Source organism: Mobula hypostoma, chromosome 20 (assembly GCF_963921235.1).
Source record: "Mobula hypostoma chromosome 20, sMobHyp1.1, whole genome shotgun sequence".
NCBI classification, from domain to species: Eukaryota; Metazoa; Chordata; class Chondrichthyes; order Myliobatiformes; family Myliobatidae; genus Mobula; species Mobula hypostoma.
This window is the reverse complement of record NC_086116.1, coordinates 23,862,206-23,879,986: the sequence shown is the minus strand read 5'-3', so window position 1 is coordinate 23,879,986 and position 17,781 is coordinate 23,862,206. Positions and strand designations below refer to the sequence as shown.

At 38.6% G+C, this 17,781-nt stretch overlaps 2 protein-coding genes across 3 annotated transcripts in view; one reads left to right on the top strand and one right to left on the bottom strand.

Moving 5' to 3' along the window:
- Window positions 1–17,781, top strand: part of cog5 (component of oligomeric golgi complex 5) — a 115,521-nt gene that overhangs the window by 39,895 nt on the left and 57,845 nt on the right. The gene's annotated exons all lie outside the window — the stretch shown is intronic.
- Window positions 1,101–7,997, bottom strand: gpr22a (G protein-coupled receptor 22a). Its single transcript, XM_063072144.1, has 2 exons — window positions 7,776–7,997; window positions 1,101–2,615 (listed from the first exon to the last, which is right to left on the bottom strand). Exon 2 carries the CDS (start codon window positions 2,564–2,566, stop codon window positions 1,409–1,411), a length of 1,158 nt encoding a protein of 385 aa, XP_062928214.1. The 5' UTR covers window positions 2,567–2,615; window positions 7,776–7,997; the 3' UTR covers window positions 1,101–1,408.

The window sequence follows — 17,781 nt, the reverse complement described above, 5'->3', positions numbered from 1 at the left end:
GCATGATGGAGGCAGATACATTAGTGACTTTTTTAGAGAAATTTAAGCAGGCACATGAACATGCAAGGAATGGGAGGATATGGATTAGGGGCAGCCAGATGGGAATAATTTAATTTGACTTTATGTTCGGCATAGACACCGTGGCCTGTTTTGGTGTTGTCCTAGTTTGTAATGTGTGAAACTGTCATATTCTATGATTTACAATGATGAAGTTTACAGGATCTTTGATAGAGAACCCCTCTCTCACTCTTTCAGATATAGCTTTAAATATTTCATATCTTATATGCCTTCCTAATACTTCAAAAGAAGAGCTTCCAGTTTATGAAACACATTTACTTTGATGTAGAAAAACACCACAATCATTTTGTCCAAGTCAAGATTATGTAAACTGTACCAAGAAGTATGATCATTTAATCTGATAAAGGCGCTCAAAATTCATATTAATTGAGAGCAATTTTCCCTTTGGAAAAACTTATTGTAATCTTTAAATTTCATATATTAAAGATAATGCAGAGGAATGGAATTTCATCTTGTGAGCCACTAACTGGAAAGCAGGGTTATTAATAACTGCAATGATTCCTAAAATAAACTCTGCTGAGCCTAAATCATAGAGAGATACAACATGGGAATAGATTCTTTAGCCTGCTGAGTTCATGCCAACCATTACTATTCCTGTGATTCACTTCACTACTCCGCTTCACTATTCCTGCATAAATCCCATGTCCTATTCTCCCCACATTTTCATCAAGTACCCACAGACTCTACCACTTACCTAAATACTAGGTGGAATTTACATGGACCAATTAACCTACCAACCAGCAGTCCTTGGAATGTGGAAGGAAACATGAATATCCACACAAAACCTATGATATCACAGGGGAATATACATCTAACATGAGGATTGCACCTGGGTCTCTGATGCTGAGGCAACAGCTCTGTTAGCTGCACCATTGTGCTGACTGGAAGATTACTTTTGGAATTGTTCTTTGTTTTGTTTTCTTGCTTTAAACCATTCCTCTTGCTAGCTTTAGATTCTCAATGTTTTTTTCAAGATAGAATTTGACAATGAATCACAATGAAAAATATTATAGTCTAAATGATTTAATTCATAATGGTATGAAGCGACAGGTGAAATAAGTTGACTGGAATAATCAGCTTTACAACATTTGTACTAGTTACATGATGCACAATTATAATTAAGTGATATTTACAAGTCAGGAATATTATTTGATTTTCAAATAACCTTGGTATTTTAATTATGGGTCGAGATATATATACTATTAACCATTTTACAGATCTTTCCAACTAAAACAGCTTGTTTTCATATTCTGATCAAAAGTTGTTGGTTCATACTTGTTATTTTTAATATCTGAAGGAGGGTATTTTTATTGTTTTTCTTGTGGTCTAGCTAGGAGTTGTGAATTGCTGCATCTTTAGGGAATGGATCAGCCTCAACAACTGAGACCACTCTCTTCTTCATTTTACTCCTGAGGACTTTTTGGAATTTCTGTCGTGCAAATGCATATAGTAAAGGATGGAATATAGTTGTGCCATAAGCAAGAATTAGAAAGCAGAGTCTTAATTTTACCATGCCCTCACTTAAACCTTTACATATTATAACAGTATTTAAAATTGACAGTGGTGTCCAACAAATGAGAAACGTTGAAATAATTAAAAGAGACATGCGGAAAACCCTTTTTTGTCTTTCCCGCCTTTCTCGATGCTGCTTGACAACTCTTCTTAGAGCGATTATTACAGAAACTGAAGTTCTTACTCCTAGTTTGATGTTATGTCTTCTATTTTCTGATTGATCAGTATTTTCATGTTGTATACTTAGTGGAATATTTGTCTTTCTTTTTCTTTTGTTCTGCCTGGTTGAAAATCTGGAACCTATTTTGATGTTCAAGGCTTGGAGAATTTTGCTGTAGGTTATCAACATTGCAATAGCAGTGAAAGAAAAGATGGGAATCTGAATTAAGAGATGGTAATATATTCCCAAGTCATTGCGATATTCATTAACACTAAAACATAAGATTGTTTTATTTTGCCAGGTGCTTTCATCATTGTGTAGATTAAAGAAATTGACTTCAATGAAAGGGATCGTAAATGCAGAAAAGGATGCAATCCATACTGTTGTTAATAATGTTATTGCTCTTCCCATTGTCAAAATCCGATTTGCTGGCTTCACAGAAATATCGTAACGATCCAAAGTGATTGCAAGGACATTTGCTGATGTTGCTACACTAGTAAAAGAAATGCAAGCTTCATGAAAATTACAGATCAAAGCTCTTTCCTCTAATGAAAGGAGAGTGACAATTACTGTAAGGGGAATGCATCCAACACATATTACAGCATCCAGTATATGCAAGTTCATAGTGATAATATTACTGACTGAATTAATAAGGTTTGACTTCATACAGTAAAGTCCCAGTACTGTCAAATTGCTGCTGAGTCCCAACACAATTTCCAGTATCAAAAATCCAGTAAGAAATGCTTGAAAACTTGATGGGTAATCATCAATATGATGTATCTCATCACTAACTGTCAGATTAATTTCCGATTGCATGGCGGCTTGTATAGTGGAAAGGAAACAGATTCTTTGCAGATGATCAGTCCTGAAAATGTAAACAAGAATATTAAATTCTACTTTTTTTTTTAAACTAGCAAATAAATTGATTACAAAAATATTTCCTTTTTTTTGTAATTTCACTCTACACATGCAGCCTTTATCGATTTTGTTTCCAAATCACAAAATTTCAAGCAGTCTTGCTGAAGGTTTTTTTTGTGTTTGCTGCCCAGAATTTCTTGTAATTATATAACTCCTATGCAAATGTAGCAGTTCAATGTTCTATTGAATTCTAGCTTATACTCAGCTGCTGTGCACTCAATGAAGTCCACGGTGCAGTAGGAGCATACTAGACTTCTTCAGCATGAGCACTGGGCGACTTGCAGTCAGATTGAGTACTCGGTTACATCGGGAAGAGTAATTAAAACAAAAATGGCTGGAAAAGGTTGTCTGCGAAAAGAGAAACAGTTAAGGGTTTGGATCATCAGAATTAGGAAAGAAAAATGTTTTAAATTGCAAAGCGAGTGAGACAAGAATGTGAATAGTGATCTGTGACAGTGACAAGTTGATACTATTTGATGGGTTAATGAAAACTGGTAGAGAGAGAGAAAGTGAACAAAAGCTCCAATGTAAGATCAGTTAGAGAGAATACAAACAAAGGAATGTAAAAGTAATTAAATACAGCATCTAGCATGCATCCAGAAGGTCAGATTGTGATAATGTGGTAATGAAGAGAGAAAAATTGAGTGAATGTTATGGTGGGATGACCTGCAGCAGAGAATGGCCAGTTTTGATATAGGTAAAGAAAGCTGATTTCCTGAAATCAAAGAATACAGCATTGAGTCCTGAAGATTATAATGTGTCTAGATAGCAGATGAGGTGCTATCCCTCAGGCTTAAATTGGGCTTTATTATGACCTTGCAGGAGGTCATAGTCGTCAGTCAGAGATGGAGGAGGATGAAAAATTCAGGTGAAAAGCAAAGGGGAGCTTTGAGTCACCCCTGCAGCTTCATCTTTCCACTGTACAGCAGACTACATTATGAACGGCAAATTCAGTACACTAACTGAGAAATGAGAAGAATTGCAGGTTTGGGTCCTTCAGTGAAGGGAAGGGAAGAAGTAATAGGACAAGTGTTGCAACCCTTGCAATTGCTTGAGATCAGTAGGTCCATTGATTTGAATGGACATATTGTGTAGGGGTATGGTGTATCAAATTTAGGAAAGATCTATTTGCAGTAAAAGGAGTACAGTGAAAATTTATCAGGTTGATTCCTGGGATTTTGAGATTTTGTATGAAAAGGAAAGTAAGTAGACTTGGCCAATAATATAGAGTTTAGAAGAATGCAGAGCTGTTTTTTTTTCCCCTGGCTTGGGTGTGTAGAACTACAAATTACAACCTCGTAAGCACCCTGTGTACACGGCTTCAGTGCTTTGGTCCACACTGACCTGTACAGCAAAGTGATCACCTTGCTGGAATATGAGCAATCAGCAAGGGCTCACCTGGAAGAGGGTGGATATTTCAGGCAGATGAGAAGAAGTTTCTTCACCTAGCTTGCTGTTGATCTTTGGATATGATTGAGAGCTGTTTTTTGGTATTGAAGGAATCAAGGGATGTAGAGTTAATACAGCAAAGTGGCTACAGTATTAAGTAAATGATCTACAATGGTTTTGTTTACTGTTGAAACAGGAGTGAGAGGATGAATAGTTACAACTGCTTGTATTCTTTATTCAGAACCAGAGTTTGGAAAATCTATGCATGAAAAAGAAGTAACTTTTCTTGACAGCTGTTTGTGTTTGTTGGCATTACGCTTGGTGCCTACCCACAGCACTAATTTGTTCTAGTCCTCATGATTCTGGAATCGAAATTCACTGATTAGTACTTGCTGGCATTTTTTCTTTTTAAGAGAAAAAGATATCTGCTTGCGCTGTAGGCTGCTCTTCCAGATGAGCCTTTGCTGATTGCTCATATTTCACTTTGCTGCATAGATTGGTGTGGACCAAAGCACATCGAAGCGGTGTACACAGGATGCCTATGAAGGTTGGAATGGGGTGGTTTGGGTGACTGCTGTGTCCTGGAGGAGTCACTGGACAGTGGACTTAGGCCATTATTATGGTAGGCATGATGAGAGCTGGAGACTAGCACTGGCTGTTCTCTGTACTGAGAAGCTAGCTCTATCCTTTTGGTTTTCATGAATGTGATGGAAGCTGTTCTCTTCCCCTCGGTTGGCCAGTTTACCTCAGTGCAAAAATTTGCCTTGGTAACTAGCTCAGTGGCGATTATTGACCATTGACCTTGTTACCACAAAGCAAACTCTAGGCCTTCAGTGTTATCCAATAGTAAGGTGATGAGAGAGACTGTTGGCCTGGGCAATTCTACCAAACATCAGCACAGTCCATGCTGGCCAGGATGAAACCCTGAGCCTGCATCTTTCACATTGCTTCACTCCAGTCTGCACAAAGTCAGCTCTCACTGGCAGCCTCTAAACATCATCTAAGTGGCTCATTCTACACAAAGCCTTAGGACTATTTTATTTCAGCAGTGTCCACAAGGAGTTGAGCCTTCTGGAGTCTCTCGTCACCTTCTGGATCAACAACTCACAGTAGCAGGCGGGCAGTGCTTCCCACCTTGTACACAGCACAACAGCCTATTAATAATGTTTCCATATATAATGCTACAGTGACCCCTTTTAGTGCTGATCGATGAGTGTTCTTGTTTCTGTGTATATCCAAATGACTAAACAAAGTAGTATAATTGTGTTTGCTCCATAGGTTATGATATTTTCATATAATTCAGAATACAATGTTTCAGTTCTTAAAACAAAAAAGAAATGATTACAATAAAATTTGTCAGTATTGGCTAATGTACACTTTCCTGATCACAAAAATCCACTAATTTATTGCACTGTAAGTGTAAAAGTTGTTTTTTAAAGTGAAAATCTATTTACAGATTTAGTAGAATGGACCTTTATTTGCCATGAGGATTGCATTTGTGTAATTATTTCTAAATAAACATAGATTCTTCACAGATTTACTATTCAGTTATTTAACCGGTTTTTGATTGAACCGGAGTTGATGAAAAGTATCAGATTTAGTATGATGTGTTTGTTATAAGTAAATACCAAATAGTAAATCCTGGTTGTTTCTTCGACTGGATTTGATATGTAACGAAGTTCCCCTTCACAAATGCATGATTATTAAATAGGCAAAACAAGACACTGCCTGCATCACTATCAATGCAGTAGACAGTTTCAAATCAGGAATTGATTAGAGCTAACGTTTATTCTGTAATATTAGGTACTGCATCTGTAATATCTCCAGAAAGGGAATTCACACTGCATCTTTATTTGGCTAGTTAAATGATGAGTGTTAAATAGCTACATTTTCAATGTAAACTGTTCCTTGGGATTTTGATGCTTTATAAAGTAAATATGCCACATTTTAGTGTATGTGGTTGTATTTATCATATAAGCAACATGGAAAAAGTAAAACACAAAAGGATAAGTAGAAGGGAATATTGGTGTTAAATGTTTAAAGAGAGAATGATTCTGCCGTCTGTTGGGCATAGTATATAGTGCCACATAGTTTGGGTTTTCCTTGGATCAATTGGCTCAAGATCCTGTCAGTGTTTGGATCATACCTCACACAAAGGAAGATGGTTGTAGTTATTAGAGATTAATTTCCCAGACCTGGGCATAATAGAACAGTATCTTAGGGCCAACCATTCTCAGTTGCTTCGTCTGACCTTGTGAAGGAAAGGTCCTTGAAGATGACTACACAGTGTTCAATACCATCTTCAATTTGTTTTGCAACTCCTCAGCAAATGAAGCGATTCATAACTGCATGCAGCAAAACCTAGATAATATTTTGGGCATTGACTGGTAAGTGGCAAGTAAGATTCACACCAGAGAAACACCAAACAATGACTAGATCTGACAAGATTTGTGGTATTAATATAGTGGAGGACATGGAAGAGCTATATACTTGACTTACAGTCTGAGCAGTTTCAATATATTTTAGCACCTTCTTTGCTATTTGTTTCTTGCATTAATAGGTAAAATTGTTTTCCTATACTGTTCTTCAGTGCTCCATATACATTTTGTTTTTCCTCTAATGAAATTCAAAGGGAAGTTAAATAACAAGGTGCATGATTAATTTTTGTGTTTGAAATGTAAGCAATGTCAACAAAATTATGTAAACTGTTTGAATAAACCATTTGAATTAAAAATGATAGAAAGAGAAATACTGTTAACATTTCAGATTGATGACCCTTTATCAGAAATGTTGATTGCATTTTGATTTCTACACTTTTAGTGCTTTTCAACTGTTGTCATTTTTAAATAGCACCTCAAGGGGCATTTGGTAAAGCAGCAGTGTGGATGATACTATTCTTGATGCCTTTTTACTATTAGACCAGAGATCAGACTAGATGGTAAATCTTTTCAGATTGAATTAGGTTTCATCATAATTTCAGAATTAACATGTTATTTTAAATCGTGGGGCAGTTTAAGCAAGCTCCTCGCTTTTATTGTGTGAATTGAAATTCAGTTTGCTTAGAATAAATAGTGGCTCATACGTGGCATCAAAGATGTGATCTTTGAATTTCTGCCAGAATCATTTGATGACTTGATTCATATTGAGACCTACTGAATAATTTTCAGATTGCCTTTAAAGATGAGCGAGAAAGCAGACCTGGACAAATCATATTTACTGCTTCTGAATTGCTTGTTCCCAGTAAATTGTATTGGACAGAGCTAGTTCTTCAGAGCTAGTGAGGGTTGATTTGTATTTAGTTCTGACCTCTGTAATCAATTTAAAGCACAAAATGGCTTCACATTCCAGCTACAGATAATGTATTCAAATAAATTTAGAACTAATTGAAGTATGTTTATATAGAAATTAATTATGTATAAAGTAAAATGCATAATAGAAAAATGCTGCAATGTTTGTCAATTCAAAGAGCAGCTAAAACTGACGATTTAGATTCAGTTTGTTTCACTTTTTCTGAACGTTTTGCATGTGTCCTTGATTTATGGGAAGCCATTCACTGCACAGTAATAAAATTAGTATTTCTAGATATATTATGAATAAATGTATTAAAATGCTTTTTATTTCAAATAAGGAAAAGTAAATTATTTTTCAGAATTTCATTAAAATTGTTATAACAAAATTAATAAAACAACTAATTACTAGAAAAATGAACAAATCTTACCTTGGCTGGAAACCAAAACCAAATCTGTATGTGGGCCATTTAGAATTGATCCTTTGCTAGCAGAATATAGTGAAGAGTTTCACGATTGCTTTGGGTCTAATGCTTTGAGCAAGATTTGCTTCGACTATTATTGTTTTAACGTATACAATGAGTGGATTTCAGTAGGCTGCTGTTGCTTCTATAAACCAAGAAATCAATAAGCTTCTGAAAATATCTCATCAAAGTAGCATACTGCAGCCTTGTGTCTCTGGAGATCACATTGAGATTTAGCTCTCTCAGAATGGTATGGCAGCGTGAAGTAATTGTGGGCGGCATTCACTGAATGACAGCTTGACTCATTGCCTCCCTTTACTGCAGAGAATTGCAGTGTATGCATTTGTTTTGATTTGCTAATCATTAAAGGTTTATCTACTTCTTCCTGCAAAGATTTCTTTAAAAAATCAGCCATTTAAATAAATATATGGCTTGATAAGTGTGGAAAATTCTCAAGAAAAAAATCATTAATTTTGAGTCCAGTTAACCAGATCTAAAGATGAAAGATGTCTATTCGGGGAAAGTATCAAATAAATCTTGCATAAAATTTTATTCTGATTTTCTTTTGAAACTAATGAATTTTTTTAATGTTAAATACTGTAGTGAAGTATAGCTCCTTTCTCTTTATTTTACAGTTAGTAAAAATTTTTGTTGTGAAATGGTAATTATTTTGCTGACAATTTCATCAATAATTTAGTCAGTTGCCTCATTACATTGGAAGTATTTTGTACATTTATATCTCACGAGAGCTCATTTGACAATTGATTGATAATGTTAATTATATTTCCCTTGACCATTATCAAGTGAAACCAAGTAAATAAGTTACATCAGGCTGGTGTGTGATAATAATCCAATTTACCCCGTGGTTATTATTAGAAGTAACACTGCATTATTGAACTTGAAAGCTGAATCTTTTATGATGGGTGTGTGTGTAAATAAATGCTACAAAAAAACCTACAAAAAGTTAAGCATTTTAAAGTGGTAATTTCTAGAAATTAACCGGTTATAGAGACTATGGATGTGAGGTAGTAACCTTTGCTTTGGTAGCAGTCTGTTTACATTTATTGATGTCTAATAAATACATATTCAAAGTACCATGAAAAATACCCTTAATCAGATTTTGTTTTGTTTTGAATTCTGTACTGCAAATCTCTTCATTAAATATGTTTTATGCAAGTTTACATTTGGAACAGCAATTCTTGCTGATCCTTGAGCCATGTTTTATTTGCAGACTTGAGATTTTTCGATGCTGTTTAATTTGTTTCACTTACAAAATCTGCCAGAGCTACAGTAGATTAATTCTTATGGGAAGCCCTTTCACGTGCATCTTGCATTTGCTGATTGAAGTTGCTGCATTGAACCTTCAGAAGTGCTTTGTTTTTTCTCCCCCCTTAACAAGTTTCTTTGCTTTGTTTGTTCTGATTGTCTTCTAGGGCAAACATATGCCCCTGATGAATCTGCTAATGTGTAGAGCTTCTGTGTGTTATGAGACCTTTGCGTCCTGTTAACAACTGAAAATGTAATAAAGGTAGTTTAAATGACTATAAAGGTGAGACATAATAGTTCCAGTACAATGAAGGATGTGATAAGACATAGGCCATAAGATACAGGAGCAGAATTTTGCCATTTAGCCCATGGAGTCTGCAATGCCATTGCACCATGGCTGATCCATTTTTCCTCTCAACTCCAATTTCCTGCCTTCTCCCTGTATCCCTTTTCGTGCCCTGACCAATCAAGAATCTACCAACATCTGCCTTAAGTATAAATAAAGCTTGGCCTCCACAGGCAACAAATTCCACAGATTCAGTTCTCTCTGGCTAAAGAAATTCCTCTTAATCTCCATTCTAAAAGGTTCCCCTCTATTCTGAGTCTTCTGGTCTTGGAAACTCCCTCCAAAGGAAGTAGCCACTCTATCAAAGCCTTTCACCATTTCATAGGTTTCAATTAGGTCGCCCCTCATTCTTCTGAATGAGATGCTCTTCATGTGACAATTTGTTTAATTCTAGATCTTAAAGTTAGTTTTAAGTATCACATGCAATGTGGGAGAATGGTGAGAAAGGCATTACCGGCCTATTCCATTCCTGTATCAAAGCTGGTAAATCTCTGAAAATGCTGTGCTATTGGAGCAGCCATGTTCAAAACTTTTGTTTCTCATTTCATGTAAGCCACATACTGGATTTGTTTACTGCTGTTGTTACAAATATTTAACTTTAAAGAGAGATCTTTGTTTTGAGCGGTTGGCATTTTAAGGAACTGAAAAAGCAACCAAGAATACAAAATAGTTAATCAGAAAAAAAGCTGACTATAGTGAAACGAGGAAGAACTTGGCCTACATATAAGGTATGAAGGCAGAAATGAAATGCAGGGATGGGCGCAGGTCAGAGAGATGGCTTGCTTACAAGTCTTGTTATACTGCCTAGGGTGCAGGGAAAATCCTGCTGCCTTTGATGAGGAAAAAAAAAGCAGTTCAATAATACAAGAACAAGTCAAACTTGAATGTAAAACTCAGAGGTTTCTTTAAACTTATTTTTTTGGGATCTGAGTGTGGCTGGCAGGATCAATAATTTATCGCTCATCCCTAGCAGTCTTTGAGAAGTTGGTGTAAACTGCTGCCTTTCACCACTGTAGTGTTTTTAGCTACTTTCCATGTCTCCAGTAATCACTGTCCAACATGGAGCAAACTGACCCATCTGCCAAGATGAAGTGGTTAATAGATATCAAGAGGAAGTTTCTTAAGTTGGTAGCCCAGGCTAACCAAAGGAATGCCAGTAGACTATGGCAGGGTCTAAATGAGATCACTGGGTGGAAAGAAAAGGCTGGGAGTATCAATAACTGTGGCGCTTCTCTTCCTGACGAAATTAACGTATTCTACGCAAGATTTGTACAGAAGAGGAGCATCCCGCTCCCTCTGGATGAACCGGACCTGGTGGCATCGAGATTTATCGTTACTGAGGAGGATGTTAGAAGGGCCTTCCTGAAGATAAATCCAAGGAAGGCGACAGGCCCAGATGGCGTCCCAGGACGGGTTCTCCGGGCCTGTGTAAGCGAGCTAACTGGAGTGTTTGCTGACATCTTCAACTGCTCTTTGCTTCAGTCTAAGATCCCCTGGTGTTTTAAGAAGGCAACAATAATCCCAGTGCCGAAGAAGAGCAAGGCGGCATGCCTGAATGACTATTGACCGGTGGCTCTGACATCAATTGCTATGAAGTGCTTCGAGAGATTGGTTATGGCACACATCAACCACAGCCTACCGGTCAACCTCGACACTTTGCAATTCGCCTACTGGAGCAACAGGTCAACAGCAGATGCCATCTCTCTGGCCCTTCATTCCTCCTTGAAACACCTGGAGAATAAAGACGCATACATAAGGCTCCTTTTCATTGACTACAGCACGACCCAATTTACATCAGTGGTGCGCAAGTGGAACAGGCCAAAAGCTTTAAGTTCCTCGGGGTCAATATCACATATGACCTGACTTGGTCCAACCAAGCAGCGTTCACTGCTAAGAAGGCCCACAAGCACCTTTACTTCCTGAGAAAACTAAAGAAATTTGGCCTTTCCCCTAAAACCCTCACTAATTTTTATAGATGCACCATAGAAAGCATTCTTCTAGGGTACATCACAACCTGGTATGGAAGTTGTCCTGTCCAAGACCGAAAGAAGCTGCAGAAGATCGTGAACATGGCGCAGCACATCACACAAACCAGTCTTCCATCCGTGGGCTCACTTTACACTGCACGCTGTCAGAGCAGTGCTGCCAGAATAATCAAGGACACAACCCACCCAGCCAACACACTTTTTGTCCCTCTTCCCTCTGGGAGAAGGTTCAGGAGCTTGAAGCCTCATACTGCCAGATTTGGGAACAGCCTCTTTCCAACTGTGATAAGACTGCTGAACGGATCCTGACCCGAATCTGGGCCTTACCCTCCAAATATCCAGACCTGCCTCTCGGTTTTTTTGCACTACCTTACTTCCCATTTTTCTATTTTCTATTTATGATTTATAATTTTAATTTTTAATATTTACTAATTTTAACTATTTTTGATATGTAATATTTGTAATCCAGGGAGTGTGTAGCGCAGAATCAAATATCGCTGTGATGATTATACGTTCTAGTACCAATTGTTTGGCGACAATAAAGTATAAAGTAAGTATAAGTATAATGCCATGAGACTTCATCAGGTCTGTGCTCTGGAGTCAATGTTGATTCCAAGGATTGTTCTCTTCTATCTGTTTACTATTGTGCCACTACCTATGATACAATGACTACAAGGATGGAGAGAAGTGTTGAGAGAGTAAAAGGTATTTTGGAAACTAACATTAAAGGAAACCAAAGCAATCCTATAATCATATAAAAAGTAAAATGTTGCCAGAGCAGCAAAATGACCAAATGAAGAACAAAACCACTCCATTGATGAAGCCATGTTTCAAAAAGTTGATTCTCCTCTTCTTGCTCTTGAATGTAGGGTTTCAATTTCTTATAAAATTCCTAATTAATAGATAATTGTATTAAATTTAGATGTTGCACTAATTTGTATTTTTCTTATCTCGATCAATATATTATTAACTGTTGCCTCTCTTTTGTCATCAAATCATAGATTCATGCCCATTCTGTTCAAGAAATGAAGGCTTCCTCCTGCATTCAATTTTTGCTTACTTTAAATTTCTTTTGGGCATTCAGCATGACATAACCTTTGTCCTTTTGACATTCAGTACTATAACCAGCTCCTGCACTACTTAGATTTTAAGTTTTTTTTTCAGATCCTCCTCTCTTTCAACTGCTAAAATGGTATGATCTTCATGTCTGATAACTTGAGTTTCAGATTTTCATTGTAATAACTGCTTTGGCCCATTTCAGTCATGAGGTGCTTCCTGTGCAGGTTAGACAAGTATTATGTTTAAAACATATTCCTGCTTCTGCTCGCAATGATCGTCCTTCCTGATGCCTATTAGCTGTGTTTGGCCCTGAATCCACATGACTGGGTAAATGACTATAAAATGGCACAACAACTTGAAATTCTTTATATCAAAAATAACACTGTAACTAAGACAAAATAAAATGCTGCAAGTAGTATGGGTATTATGAAGAAATTACAGAAGGATTATTTGATCAAAGATTACATGAAAGGAAAACTCTACAAACAATATTTACTTATCATCCACCACTAGTTTCTCTAGCAATCTTAAATTTTTAACTCAATTGTAACTTCAAATCTCTTGTAATAACTCTGATTTTGGGACCAACTCACCCTGGTGATCAGATCTGTTTGTACTTTGTTAACAGGCTGCTGAGGCCAGTCCCTGACACGCACTGTTTTGTAGAATCATGCCCCTAACAATTGTCTAATTCCCACCTGTTCCTTCAGTGCCCAGTTTATTTCTTATTATTTCTATTAAATAAATGCTGTGATTGGAGAAAGTTCAGAGCTTAACAGCATCTGGAGAAGTTGTTTTTACTGTATGGAGAAACTATAGACACTTAATCCACAGATTCACTGTGGAAGAATCATGACTTTATTTTCCCAAACAAAATTAAGAACATAATGACTTTCTCGCAGAATTCAACTGCATTTTTTTAAAAGTTATTTTAAAATATTTAGTTGTCTCCAACAGTATGCTGGATGGTTTTAGATCAATTTTTTGTCCAGTGGTTGCCAATTAGGAGTTGAACGCATGTCATTCTAAAGGTACCTTTCAATCCTAAATACATAAATCTCAAGTGTTGGGCTTTGTATTCTGGCATTTAAAATTCATATACAGTACTTTGTAAAAGTCTTATACACATATATATAGCTATGTGCCAAAGACTTTTCCACAGTATTGTGGTAATTTTATATGTTGCACTGTACTGTTGCTGCAGCAAAAAAAACCGTTTTCATGACATATATGAGTGATGATAAAGCTGGTTCTGATATGGTTCTCTCTTGTGGACTGAACTGTTGGTACAAAAAAAAACAAATTTCATGACGTGCGTGATAATAATTCTGATTCTGATATGGATCTCTATTGCGGACTGAGACTGGGAAGGGGGCAGGGAGAGGGGAATCATGGTTGGGAAAAGGGGAAGGGAGAGTGGAAGGAGCAGGAAGCAGCAGATAGTCATTCAATAGTGATCAATAAACCAATTGTTTGGAAACAAATGACCTTACCTGGTGTCTCAGGGCTGGGTGTGTCTGCACCTGTACCAACCCCTTCCACACCCCTGGCACTCCTCTGCCACCTGTCCCACACCTCTCCCGTGGCGCTCCACTCTTGCCATTCCCAACATCCTTTGCTGTAGCCAGATTTCCAAACACCCTCTCTGCTCCATGTTGACAAATACAGTACTGTGCAAAAGTCTTAGTGTTGGGATATATATATCCCTAAGACTTTTGCACAGTACTGTAATTTTTCAAAACATTTGAGGATGATCCACACTGCAACTTGTTAAAATCAAACTAATGAAAGAAGACAGTAAAAAGATAGGTTGGACAGCAAGACTGATTAAATGACAAGGGGAAACGATAAAACAAAATGGGAGTGGTGAAGGAAATGATAGAACAAGATGGGGGTGCAATAGTTAATGGAGTATTATCCTTAAAATCAGAATAGATGCAAATGGAGAGAAATAATTTGAGGAGGAGGGAACTTTGAAAAATCTGGCAAAGAAAAATGTGGCTGTGCCTTACAAAGATGAACACTGAAAGTGAGGTTCTGATTAGAGCTGCCAACTTCAAGCAGCAGCCCACGCCACCTCCACCTCCATTCATATTGGCTACAGTATCAATGTCTGTTGTCTTGAGAGAAAATGAAAGAAGTGGCTATGTTGATATAAATGTTAAAGGCAAATACTTATGACAATGCAGGGGTGACTAATGATGGGGTAATATGAATTGGTATCAAAAGGCAGCATATGCAAAGCAAATTAATAAATAAATAAAGATTTAAATGCATGGACTTTGTTTACAATTATGACGAAAGTGAGGATGTATTGAAAATTCTGCAGATACAGTCAGCCACAGACTGCACTTGCATTATTTCAGCATGGAACATTTCCTTGTATAAAGTGTAAGTCATTACATGGTGAAAATGGTCACATTTCCAAGTATACTTTTACAGCTGTGAAGCAAAGTGGAAATGTTTTTGAGTGGATTTAGTGTTTGGGGTTGGAGGATGTTCGGGATCTTGGACATTATGGATTGGAGAGTTAAGGGACTGTTGGTTTAGAGGGTGGAGAATGCTGAGATCTTGAGGAAGATGAAAAGATTTGAAGTTCAAGTTTATTGTCATCTACCTGTACATATATACAACCAAACAAAATAATGTTTCTCTGGGTCTCGGTGTACCCACACAACATGTATCACACACTGCACATAAACCAAAATATTGTACACTAAATAAATATGTGGTAAGGTGCTGCACAGATAAACAGCTCACTCTTCTAGTGACGAGATTGTGCCGGTAGCAGGGGATTCATTAGTCTCACAGCCTGGAGGTAGAAGCTATTGCTCAGTCTGGCAGTTGTAGACCTGATCCTTCCGGATAGTAGTGGGTCAAAGAGATTGTGGGTTGGGTGGTAGAGATCCTCAACAATGCTTTGGGCCCTTCATCTGCATTGCTCTGGTAAATGTCACAAATGGTGGGAGGGAGAGCACGGGAGACCCTGATGATCCTCTCTGGCAGTCCAGTCGTGAGTTAGCTGCAGACTGTGCTTACAGCCCTGGGGGGATGTCCAATGTTCAGCATGCTGGAGCTTGAGTTGTTGCTGCCAACTCGGACTGACTGGGATATTTCTATCAAGAAATTCAAGATCCAGGTACAGAGAGGGATGCTGAGTCCTAGTGAGACCATTTACCCAGCCTTTGAGGGATGATTGTGTTAAATGCCAAGCTGAAGTTCATGAACAACATCCTGGCATATGAGGCATCATTTTCTGGGTGGGACAAGACAAAGAGGAGGGCCGAATCTATGGGATCATCAATGGACCGGTTTGAGTGATAGGAGAACTGGAAAGTGGCTGAAAGGTGTGATTTTATATGATCCATTACCAGATACTCAAAGCACTTCATGTTGTTGAGGTTAGTGCCATTGGGCAGTAATCACTTAGGCCATTTACCATTGCTCTTTTGAGTACTGGAATGGTGGTGGCTGCCTTGAAGCCTGCAGGGACGGTGGACTGTTTCAGACAGAGATTAAAGATGTCCATTAGACCTCAGCACCTGACCAGCATGTTGTCTGGCCCTGCAGCTTTGCTTGGGTTTACCTTGGCTAGGGTACTCCTCACCTCAGCTGCAGCCGGAGATGGTGTCTCTTTCTCAGGAAGAGAGGGTGCTTTCTTTGATGACCAATCATTCAATTGGTTAAATCGTGCAGAGACGGCACTTAGCTTATCTGGAAGGGGGATGTTGCTGTCATTGACACGTAAGGTGGATTTGTAATCAGTTTTAGTTTGTATATCTTGCCACATGCTCCGTGTGTCACTGGTGTCACAAAGGTGTCTGTGGATTTTCTGTTTGTACTCATGCTTTACATTTCTGATGGCATGGGAGAGCATGGCTCTTGCTGACCTTAGTTGTCCTGGCCCCCAATCTGAAGGTAGCATCCCAATTCCCTAAGCAGTGTACAGACCTGTGCAGTCAGCCGTGCTTCCTGCTTTGCCCTGGCAGTGTAGTGCTTAATCATAGTACAGCCTCGATGCACTTTCCTATGTAGTGAGTCACTGATCCTGCATATTTATCAATGATTTTAGGTAGGCACCTTCCTGAATATGCTGCAGTCCATGCTTTTGAAACAGTGCTGTGGTGGCATCTTCTGGCCAGGTCTGTATACAGGAATTTAAAGGGGAGGATTTTAAACTTGTTGATTGGGCATCAAGAATTTGGGTAATGGATACACCTTTCATGTTGCAGTCAAAATATACTGTATGTATCCCTCCCCCCCCCCACCCACTTTCTGCTTTCCACAGGGATCGTTCCCTACATGACTCCCTTGTCTATTTATCCCTCCCCATTGATCTTTTCCTGGCATTTATCCTTGCAACTGGAACACCTGCCCCTACACCTCCTTCCTCACTACCATTCAGGCCCCAAATAGTCCTTCCAGGTGAGGCGACACTTCACCTGTCAGTCTGTTGGGGTCACCTACTGTGTCTGGTGCTTCTGGTGTGGCCTCCGGTACATTGGTGGGACCCAACGTAGATTGGGCGACTGTTTTGCCGAGTGCCTACACTCTGTCCGCCAGAAAAAGCAGGATGTCCCAGTGGTCACCCATTTTAATTCCACTTCCCATTCCCATTCCGAAATGTCAGTCCATGGCCTCCTCCACTGTTGCAATGATGCCACACTCAGGTTGGAGGAGCAACACATTGTTTACTGTCTGGGTAGCCTCCAAGCTGATGGCATAGACATCAATTTCTTGAACTTCTGGTAATGCCTTACCTTCACCGTTCCCCATTCCCATTTCCCCCCTCACCTTATCTCCTTGCCTGCCTATCAGCTCCCTCTGATGCTCTTCCCCCTTTTCTTTCTTCCATGGCCTTCTGTCCTCTCCTGTCCCCCTTTTCCAGCCCTGTATCTCTTTCATCAGTCAACTTCCCAGCTCTTTACTTCATCCCCCCCCCCCAGTTTCACCTATCATCTTGTGTTTCTTCCTCCTGTTCCCCCACCTTCTAACTCTGACTGCCATCTTTTTTTCTCCCCAGTCCTGATGAAGGGTCTTGGCTTGAAATGTCAACTGAACTCTTTTCCACAGATGCTGCCTGGCCTGCTGAGTTCCTTCATTTTGTGTGTGTTACTGTATGTATTAATAGTTCTAATATATTGGAATTTATAGAGACTGGTAAATGAAAGGCTCTGACAGAAAGTTTTAGAGTGAGGCATCTGGATGCGGCAAAGCACAAAGGTTTTTGGACAGATGGATAAAGGAGAAATTAGGCAATATAGGTCTTGCATACATTTCCGGATTGCAGAGAACAAAGGTTGCAAACAGATTGGTA

What these genes read in the sequence shown, in the direction of transcription:
- gpr22a (XM_063072144.1), bottom strand. Translation starts at nt 2,566, where the DNA reads ATGCAATCGGAAATTAATCTGACAGTTAGTGATGAGATACATCATATT.